General features: G+C 43.8%; 1 protein-coding gene across 2 annotated transcripts in view; it reads right to left on the reverse strand.

Moving 5' to 3' along the window:
- The window catches only part of TDRD1 (tudor domain containing 1), a 42737-nt gene that overhangs the window by 18329 nt on the left and 13454 nt on the right, over nt 1-10954 (reverse strand). For both annotated transcript variants that reach the window (XM_019556261.1, XM_019556260.1), the window contains exons 10-12: nt 5372-5458; nt 4974-5156; nt 1651-1758 (exon numbers count right to left, since the gene is read on the reverse strand). In XM_019556261.1, the coding sequence (XP_019411806.1) occupies nt 1651-1758; nt 4974-5156; nt 5372-5458 (378 nt within the window). The remainder of the gene's footprint in view (nt 1-1650; nt 1759-4973; nt 5157-5371; nt 5459-10954) is intronic.

Below are 10954 nucleotides of genomic sequence, written 5' to 3' on the forward strand. Positions count from 1 at the left end.
GGTACCCGCCCAGACCCAGAAGGCACCAGTCACTGAGCCAGGGGGCAGGTTCCCTGCATGCTCTGCAGAGGACCCAGAAGTTGGCCAGTCATGCTTCTGGGATGCTGTATCCATCTCAGCATTCATGGGCCAAGTGTGGTACCTTGAGGTAGGAAGAAGCAGCACAAAGCTGTGTCTATGGCCAAATCAAATCTTTCCAAATCAATTAGGAGAGATTAATGGGTCTCCCAATTCGATTTGGAGATTCGGCCACTGATTCGGACCAAATCTTCTCTGAATTGAATCAGCGACTGAAGCTTCACACAGCCCTAATAAGGAGTACTCTCTTCTTCCAGCTTAAAGGCTCTCTCTAGAGGTTCACCAATATAATCAATCTATATTGGACCGGCACTGATAAAAGGAAAATTGACATTAAGTTGGCAACTGGCTATTTTTGGCTGGTGTAGTTGATAATATCACCGATAAATGCTGTGTGCATGCATGCAGCCACAACATGCATGGACCCAAGAATGCAGGCTGGCAGCTTGGAAAACAATGTTTGGTGGGCAAGTCTAGAGGGCAGGATGGAGTGGGGCTAGGGCAGGCACTGTTCAGCCAGGGCAGGGTGCAAGATGCAGCTGTGGGCAGCAGAGGCGAGTCCCCACTGCTGTCTGCTCCCCCAGGGCAGGCATGGGGGCCTTTACCTCCCTAGATTTGTGCATGGGGTGAAGGCAGACTGCTTACTTCAGGCTCAGGGCCAGGGATTGTGCTGGCTTCTTCCTGGAGGGAGGTGGGGACTAGGCTGGGGCTGTACTCCAGGGGTGGCCAGTAAGCAGCAGTACTGGGAGAGGTGGCTATAAAAGTAGGCTACAGGCACCCCAGAGTTTGCTGTAGACCCAGCCCTGTCAGGAAGAGGCCAGAACCCACAGCCGTCAGCCTGCCCTCACCCCACATGCAAATCTAGGGGCACATGACTCCTCCCCCCACCCCCATGCAGGTACGCACAGCAGCAGGGAGCCACACCCCTCCCCATCCCTCCAGATGAGCTGCCTGCGGCTCTGTTCTGTACCCCACCCCAACTGGGCAGTACCAGCACTTGTCTCTGCCCCACTCCCTCCCTCACCATGAGGGCCTCAATCTGCCCCCCACTTCTCCCCTTCCCCAACAAACTTACCAGCTGGACACTGCTCTCCAAGCTGCCAGATTGCAAATCAGCTTTTTTTCAATAGGTATCGGCCGATACGGCTGGTTAATAATTGGCCATTGGTACCAGCCAGAAAAATCTTTATCAGTGCACCCCTAGCTCTCTCCTTCTCACCTTAGTTTACAGTTTCTCTGTGGTCTTCCTAAATGTAGTTCTACCCAACAATTTGTCCAGAACTACCCATTTGCCTGGTGTGGCTACACATTCCATCAGTCCTGGCCAAAGTCACTGCTATCGCTGACAATTCTGTCCACAGATAAAATGGACAGGAGCAAAGTGATTAGAAACCTGTAGAAGATTACTGGGCTTCTAAGAAATATAAAAACTGAATTAGTAAAAACCCCCTTTGTCATTTAATTCGGTTTAGAAATCCTTTGAAGTTTTTGCTTACATATGTAATACAAGGCAAAATTTTAAAAAGGGCTATTAACAACTTCTGAGAAGCATTATTTTCCTTCCTCCTTTACCTGTGAACTGAGCACAACATACATCACCAACAGCTGGACGGAAGTCTGGGTTACTAGGAATTTTGTTACAGTATTCACACAGGGTTGCCTGAAGCTCAGCAAGTTGGCCTGTTGATAGTTTTGGAAACTACACATTAATTCATTTGTGAGACAAGCATTACAATATAAATCCTTTATCTCTATATACAAAGATAACATTATATAAATTTAACTTAACTGTAACATAATATTGTGCATCAAGAATAAAGTATTTTTAGTGCTCAAAAGCAGAATTATTTGCAATTCTGCAGACATTTTATGGATTGCCTATAGTATAAGACGACAGTATTTTTTTAATCCTCAACCATAGAAAAGACATGCCAAAACTGTGATGTCTAGTAAAAGCACCCGAGAAGAGTCTTAGAGAATCCTTTGCCAAAACTCGAGATACGTGCATTTTCAAGGGTGTAATGAGTAAATTAAAGATTTACAGAAAAATCACAGAGCCCCCTGTGACTTTAAGGAATGCAAAGCAACTTGTTGCTTCCTCTGGCCAGCACAAAAGAAACTTTTCTTATCAAGTTAACCTTTGGTCCTGATAAAGAATTCTGAGGACAGCTCCTCTAGTCTTCTTCTTAGGCAATTTCTCACAGTTAAGGATGACTGTCTTTCATGAATGTTTTATCTGTGGGTCTAACAGTGGCTGATCCAGGATCAACAGACTCTGTTTCAACTTGGACATGTGTTTCTGTGTGGGGCAGGTGGCTCTGGATTCTTGATTTGGTCCATGACACACTGCTTCTGCCACTCCCGCTTTTCCATTTCCTCTTGTTAGCGTAAGGTTTCAAAGTACCGAGCTACTTGCAACAGGGTCTTCCTCCGTTTGGGGTGGTCCTGAGCAATATTCTCCCACAAGTTCATGTCAATGTTGCATTTTTTCCCAGCTGGCATTGAGGACGGCCTTGAAGCACTTTTTTTGCTCTCCCTCTTGAACGTATGCCTCTAAGCTGGGAGAATAAAACCTGCTTCAGGAGTCTGGAGTTAGACATCCAGATGACATGGCCAGCCCAGCGAAGTTTATGTCAGACGATCATCACCTTGATGCGTGTAGTGTTTGCTTGCAAGAGGACGCTAGTGCTGGTGCATCTACCTTCTCACTAGATTCAAAGGATTTTCCTCAGGTAGCATTGATGGTAGTTCTGCAGCAACTTGAGGTGCCTCCTATACCTTGTCCATATCTTAGCTCTGTATGGCAAGGTGGGAATTACAACTGCTTGATAAACCATGAGCTTGGTTTCAGATCTGACGTCGCAATCTTCAAACACCCGTTTCCTCGGGAGTCCAAAGGCTTCCAAGATATGGGAAAAATCCGTTCTTCAGAAACTCACCATAAAATCTGAATTAACAGAGAGCGGGGGAGTGCTCACCAAGAGCTTGTTGATAGGGGGCCTTAGTCTTCTGAACATTAAGTGTCAGTCTCATTTTCTTGTATGCCTCAGTAAGGACACCAAGTATTGATGAAGATCTGCTTCCGAGCACACACTACACCATCAGTGTAGTGGAGACCAACGATTGAGGTTGTGGTGGTCTTGGTTTCGACTCGGAGTCAGTTGAGGTTAAATGGCTCACTATCCACTTGGTAGTTTAGCTCCACTGACTGGAAGATTGTTGGTGATCATATGTAACATTATAGTAAAGAATATTGAGAAGAATGTTTGAGCAATGACACAGCCTTGCTTAACTCCTGTCTTAACCACAAAAGAATCCATGATAGATCCTTTTGCTGGGCACCACTTCAAGAGGGATGTGGACAACATGGAGACGGTCCAGAAGGCCACTCGCATGATCAAGGGGCAGCAGGGCAGGCCTTATGAACAGAGGCTACGGGACCTGAACCTGTTCAGCCTCCACAAGAGAAGGGGGGAGGGGGGGGCGGGATCTAGTGGACTGTTATAAAACTAGTCAGGGGGGTCAGCAGGCACTGGGGGAGTCCCTGTTCAGTGAGCATCCTCTCCTTTCTCGGCTGCTGGAAATCAAAGGCTTTCATGAGATCTAAGAAGTCCATACAAAAAGAGGTTTATGTTGTTCCTGGAGTTTTCCTGCAGCTGACAAGCAATGATCACATCTCACTTGTGCTTCCTGATGCCCTAAGCCACACAGATTCTGGGAGGAGCTCTTCAGCAAGTGGAAGGAGACTGTTTAGGGGGGTTCTCACAGTTATCCTTCCTGTGGCAGACAGCAAGGCAATCCCTTTTTAATTACCAGTTAGACTTGTCTCCTTTCTTAGAGACTGTCACAATCATGGCATTCCTGATGATTTTTCCCTCCATTGTGAAGAACCTTTACAGACTAGAGATTTTATGGTGGAGTTTCTGAAGAATGGATTTTTCCCATATCTTGGAAGCCTTTGGACTCCTGAGGAAACGGGTGTTTGAAGATTATGGGTCACGAGAAACAGTTTTACTTTTATAAGGCAGCTTACAAAAAGTAAATAATAGACTTTTGATCACATTTTGGTATAGCCAGTAACCATGAATGGGAAAGTAAGCTGGTCTACTCCTAGAGGTTGATGGCTGCCACTCATAAGTGTCAAGTATCTTAGGAGCTGCTTTGCAGACAAAAGCAAGTTCAATATTGGAGATTAGAGACAGAACCATGTTACACTATGTAGATTTATCCAGAGCAGCAGCTCAAATGATTACCAGGAAAACTTATCCTGAAGATATAAAGTGACAAGTTAACTGTATTCTATGACACACCCAAACCATAGCTTCCTTATCTCATGCCCACATTCTCTCAGAGGGAGCACAGCTCAGAGAATCTCGTCTTTATGCTGTGTGTATGTCACAGCAGTCATATGACTGTGGGCATGTACTAAAAGATTTGGTCCACCCAGGGAGCAGAGCTCATAAGGTAAAACAGGGGCATTATGGATCTTTACTTCAACTATCAAAGTAAAGGGACACCATACAAGAAGCAGTTTATTACAGATGTTTCTAGCAAGTTCAACAACCAACATGAAATATTCTGATTTACAAATACAGAGAAGAAACATCATGTAGAAATCAAGGCAGAAGGATATGATTTGGCCAAGTTCAGACTCTCCAGTATTTGACTGGAAGCAGAGTACAGAGGGGTGAAAAAACAAACAAACAAACTTTTTTTTCTTTAAAAGGTAAGAATTGCATGCAAGTCATACTCTATGGATCTTGATTTATTCTTGCTACACTGCTTTCCCTCCTTATGGTTCCACCTGCTTCCCCCTGGACTTTCAGATGCTTCATGTTAGGAAGGAAGGAGAACAACATGTCTTTAGAACAGATCAAATAAAAACAGTCACTTACGGGCATTATGCAGTTGCTGACAGAAAAAGTCTTCTGGATTCTGAATATGGGAAACTATGCCAGAAAACTTATCTCCAACAGTTAATGTGATAGCCTTTATGGTTAAATGACTGTTGTGATTCAGCCTTTTATTTTCAGACATTATGCCTTTATTTCCTTCAGAACCTGTTTCCAACAAGGTACCTAAAAATAACAGAAACAAGACAAGAGGTTATATTTTTCTCTTCTCAGCAAATATTCTAATATTATCACATTCCGTATAACAATGCCCAATATTTTGAAGTAGCAGCTGAAACCAGAAGGCAGCCAAACTCTGCACCACCACATTATCATCCATAGGATGACACATCACCCCCTCAAATCTCAATGTTAAACAAAAATGTAACTTGCTTACTCACTTTTCTCTGAATGCATTTGTTCATTGTTGCTCCTCTTTGGACTCAAGTCAGATCCCATTTCAAGAAGTATGTTATCTAGGCGTTTCCCTAAAATACAAATTTGTAAGCTAAAACTAGTTTGCCATAAAGCAACATGCTAAAGTTCTGTTTTTGAACTAGGTTACTTCAGCAAGCTGGTGCTCAGAATACGTCTATTTGACCTGCTGATTAATTGCCTAGCATGCATCGCCTAGGCCAAAAAACCCCCTGCGAGGTTCAAGGTGGTTTGACAATTCTTTCTACAAGATGCCCATCTCAAAAATGGTTGTTGCCTTGCTCATTTCACTTAACCAAAATATTGACACTGACAGGCACACTCAATTTCAGTTTTTCAGAGAAATTCAGCTTTTTTCCTCTACAGAAAAAAACCTTGCTTACAGCACCAGAGTACAGATTAATTTGAATTCAAACTTATAATTTATTTACTCTTAAGAAGTTAAAGACCAAGTCCTTCCTGGTTGGTAACATCTGTGTATCTCTCTTTTTCTTTTAAATGTGAGAAGTAACAGTTCAAGATTTTCAATCTGAAGGAAGTGGGAAATAATTAAAGATAAATGATTGCATAAAACAGTTACCCATGCATGCTGCAACTGTGAGACATGTTACACATCCACTTCATTGCAGTTCACCAGATGTATACACACAAAATCAGAAGTTTTCCTTAGCAGCACCTACCAGAACAGTGCATACAAATTATCTGTCTCATGCTTCCAAGAGAGGCAAAAGAAAGGTAGACCTGCCCTAATCTCCCCAACCTGTTAACACATGTTGGGAGCAGAATGTAGAGGAAAGGCAGTGGTTTATGAAATAAAATTTGTACAACATGCCTCAGAAAGAAGTGACAAAAACAAATTAATACATGTTAAATGACTGCACGTTTTTTGCAATGCAAACCACTTCCAAGCTGTGAGTTTTGGTGTTGGGTTTACAAGTTTATTTCAATTAGGAAAATAATCCTCATGTTAGCATTTGCCCTAGATGCAATGATAGCCTATGACTGACCAGGGAGACAGCAAACAGGGGCTGCAAACAGGGTAAGCAGTTTGCAGGCAGTTGCTTGGGGCAAGAAGAGAAAGGGCGAGAAAAAACCAAGCACCAGATCCTGCCCAGGGAAGATAAGTGATCCAGCTTCCTGTGCCTCTGGTTTGCCGAGTGCTTGTTTGTTGGGCTGTCTGCTTGACGTGCGTGCTCTGAGAAGCTGAGAGCTGCTCACAAATGGAGTAGGATTGGTGGGGAACATAGTAGTGGATGGTAACTTGGGCAGCAGTGGCCACAAGATTATTGAGTTTAGGAACCTGAGGAAACAAAAGATGAAGAGCAGCAGAGTAAGGACCCTGCTGGACTTCAGAAAAGCAGACACTGACTTGCTCAGGGAGCTCATGGGTAGGATCCTCATGGGAAGCCAGACTGAGGGGGAGAGGAGTCCAAGAAAGCTGGCTGTACTTTAAAGAAGACTTACTGAGAGTGCAGGAGCAAAACTATCCTGATGCACCAGAAGACTAGCAAGGACAGCTGAAGACCAGCAGGGAACTCTTTGTAAACTAAATCACAAAAAGGAAGCTTGTAAGAAGTGGAAACTTGAACAAATAACTAGGGAAGAATACTAGAGCATTGCTCAGGCATGCAGGGATGAAGGCAGGAAGGCCAAAGCACAACTGGAGCTGCAGCTAGCAAGGGATGGGAAGGGTAAAAGAAGGGTTCCCACAAACATGTTGATAGCAAGAGGAGAATCAGGGAAAGTGTGGGTCCCTTACTAACTGGGGGAGGCAACTTTGTGACAGAGGATGCAGAAAATGCTGAACTGCTTCATCCCCTCTTCACCTCGATCTTTACAGGCAAGGTCAGCTCCCAGACTATTGCATCTGGCAGCACAGTTTGGGGCAGAGGTGAGCAACTCTCAGTAGTGAAAGAACAGGTAGCGACTACTTAAAAAAGCTGGATGTGTACAGCAGCAGAGATGTTCCTCAAACAAGTCCATGGGGCTGGATGGGGATGCATCCGAGGGTGCTGAGGGAGTTGGCTGATGTGATATGATGGCCAGTGGCTCTTCACTTTGAAAACTCATGATCAGGAGAGGTCCTGGATAACTGGAAAAGGGCAGTGTGCATATTTAAGAAAGGAAAAAAGGAGAACCCAGGGAACTGCAGACCAGTCAGCCTCACTTCAGTCCCTAGGGGGGAAAAAAAAAAAAAAATCATGGAGTGGATTCTCCAAGAATCCATCTCAAAGCATCTGGAGAAGAAAAGGTAATTAGGAACAGTCAGCACTGATTCACCAAGGGCAAGTCATGTTTGACAAACCTGATTGCCTTCAACGACATGGAGACTGGCTCTGTAGATGCAGAGAGACCAGTGGATATGGTGTACCTTGATTTTAACAAGGCTTTTGATATGGTCTCCCACAACATTCTCCCAGGCAAACTAAGGAAGTATGGGCTGGATGAATGGACTGTAAGATGGACAGAAAAACTGGCTGGAGCATCAGGCTTAAAGAGTTGTAATCAATGGCTTGATGTCTAGTTGGCAGCTGGTATCAAGTGGAGCGCCCCAAGGATTGCTCCTGAGGCAACTTTTGTTCTGTGGCTTCGTCAACAATCTGGAAGATGGGATGGTGTGCACCCTCAGCAACTTTACAGATGACACCAAGCTGGGCGGAATAGTAGATATGTTGGAGGGTAGGGCTACAATTCAGAGTGACCTAGACCAATTGGAGGATTGGGCCAAAAGGAATCTCATGAGGTTCAATAAGGACAAGTACAAAATCCTGCACTTAGGACAGAACAATCCCATGCACCAGTACAGGCTGGGGGCTAAGTGGCTGGACATCAGCTCTGCACAAAAGGACCTGGGGGTCACAGTGGACAATAAATCTACACATGAGCCAGTGTGCTGTTGTTGCCAAGGAGGCCAATAGCATACTGGGCTGCATTGGTAGGTGTGTTGCCAGTAGGTCAAGGGAAGTGATTCTTTCCCTCTATTCAGCACTGTTGAGGCCACATCTGGAGTCCTGTGTTCAGTCTTGGGCCCTCCACTACAGAAAGGATGTGGACAAATTTGAGAGTCCAGCAGAGGGCTACAAAAATCATGAGGGGGCGGGGAGACACTTTTGAGGTGAGACTGAGGGTACTTATTTAGTCTAGAGAACAGGAGACCGAGAGGGGACTATACAGCAACCTTCAACTACCTGAAAGGGGTTCAAAAGAAGATGGAGCTAGACTATTCTCAGTGGTGGCAGGTGACAGAACAAGGAGCAATGGTCTCAAGTTGCAGCAAGGGAAGTTTAGGTTAGATATTAGGAAGAATTTTCTCACTAAGAGGGTGGTGAAGCACTGGAACAGGTTACCTAGAGAGGTGGTGGAAGCTCCAGCCTTGGAGGTTTTCAAAGCCTGGCTAGACAAAGCTTTGTCTGGGATGATCTGGTTGGGGATGGTCCTGCTTTGAGAGCACAGGGGTGGACTACATGAGCTCCTGAGGTCCCTTCCAACCCTACCTTTCTATGATTCTATTTCAGATTTGAGGCACCCACCATAAAAGTTATGAACTGACCCCATTTCAAGAACTAGTTTGTTTTTATAGTGCTTACCTGCTTGAAGAAGGGTTGGGAAGGAACAGTAGCAGCTGGCAGGGAAAACACTGCAGGCAGTGGGGGAAAGAAGAGCAGCTGGAAGGAAAGAGAGTCTCACCAGTCTGCATTTATCTATGTTCTTTCCTAGTGGTACCCTTCAAAGCTGTTGCAACACCCTGGTTAAGAATCACTGCGATAGCCTAGTAACCTTGGAAAAAATGTACACGTTGAAGACCTACATGCTGCTCGTGTTGTCAGGAACACCAAAGTAACTCGGGCCCTAAAAGAATGAGCCAACAGTTTGAAGACACTTAGAGAGAGGAAAAGAAGAGTCTCTGTGTGAATAATGCTTTACACCCTTTTTATTCCCAGTACAGGACATGGAAAAGCTAGGCAACACCCCTCTCTGTACAGAAACAGGGCTCAGCATCTGAAAGCACTGAAGGTTCTCTTCACTTGTATCTATATACAAAAAGCTTAGAAAAGACAGGAGATGCGTTTAGTCTTAAAGGCTGTCTCAGCTTTATACCTTAAGGGGAATTTGAGGTAAGGCCTCCCTGGGACACTGTATCTGTGAACAGGACAGTATGTGGGCCCTTCCATAACCATCTCATTTATCCTCTCTCCACACTGATATCTACAAAAAACGTGCGCCATCAGTACAAACAGGATACCATCAAAGCTGTCAGTATGAGATTTAAATTCCAAGAAAGAACTGGATCTTTTATTGCTGAATAACATCCAATCCTAATCGCATAAAGCTGAGCAGGAAGGGGTCTTAAGAGGTCTCTTCTACTCCAAAATGTTGCTCAAAGCAGGATCATATCCAAGTCACCCCACTTTATTTCCAATGATGACTAGTTCATAACTTCTCTAGATAACACACCTTAACCGCCCCTCCATCCACCCCTAAATCTTCCTTGCTGCAATTTAAATCCATTGCTACTTGTCCTGCCTAAAGCTGAGATAGATCAATCACAACACTCATTGTTACAGTCTTTTTTTGTATTTAAAGGTTTACAAAATACCCACCTAGGCAGCAGCATATGGATTTCTAAAAGCAGACACTGGGACTGAGCTCTTCTTGCACCCCTTTCAGACAACACCTGCCTATCCAGAGCATAGTCTTCTAAATCAATTACTAATTTAGGTTAAGATTCACCAGTCTAGGTCAGCTGTTCTGGAAGCACAAAGTGGCTAAAACTGAGTGCAACTGGTTAGTGGTCTCCTGCTACCTCATACTGCATTACATCTCCAAGTCATTCAAAAATGTAGCATTTTCTTTGGAAGTCTTTAGTGTTTTCAATTATATTAAAGAAGTTCTTTCCCCAAAACTCTGAAATTGAAATTAAAGTTACTGACTCATTCTTAAAAAAAAGATACAACATCCATCATATATCTTTATTACCCCAAAACCACTTTATAATAAATTCAAGGCTATGTGTACACTCAAAAAATATAGACCAGTAATAATAAATATTGCAGCCAAAAAAAAATAAATAAAATTCTTAACTCATGTTGCAGTAAGCCACAAGAGGGGGAAACATGGAAAAAAAAAAAAAAAAAAATCTGATGAGTCTTTGAGAACCAATTTAATGAAGGGAAAAAAACCCCAAACAGAACACTAAAATGCCTCACCTACAGCCACACTTACTAACTATAGCTTAACGCTTCTACAGGACAGTTGCTAGGTGCCTTTAGAACGCCTGAAAAAGTTCCTCAAAGAATGAAAAAAAATAATTGAAAGAGAGAATACAAGAAGCAATCTCAAACTGTAAGTCTGTATACAGAAAATGAATTAAAACAAGTACTATGGGTATGGACAGACATTCGTTTCTAGTGCTACAGAGCATCTCAGCACTTTGTAGCACTACAAAAATATGGCACTATGGGGGCACATAGGTGTCCCACCCCAGCTGAAAAGCTACAAAGTTACCTCAAAGACAAGCTCTCCAGCCAGGAGGCAAAAGGAAGCTGCTC

Source organism: Crocodylus porosus, unplaced genomic scaffold (assembly GCF_001723895.1).
Source record: "Crocodylus porosus isolate Cpor-Errol unplaced genomic scaffold, CroPor_comp1, whole genome shotgun sequence".
In the NCBI taxonomy this organism is placed as follows: Eukaryota; Metazoa; Chordata; order Crocodylia; family Crocodylidae; genus Crocodylus; species Crocodylus porosus.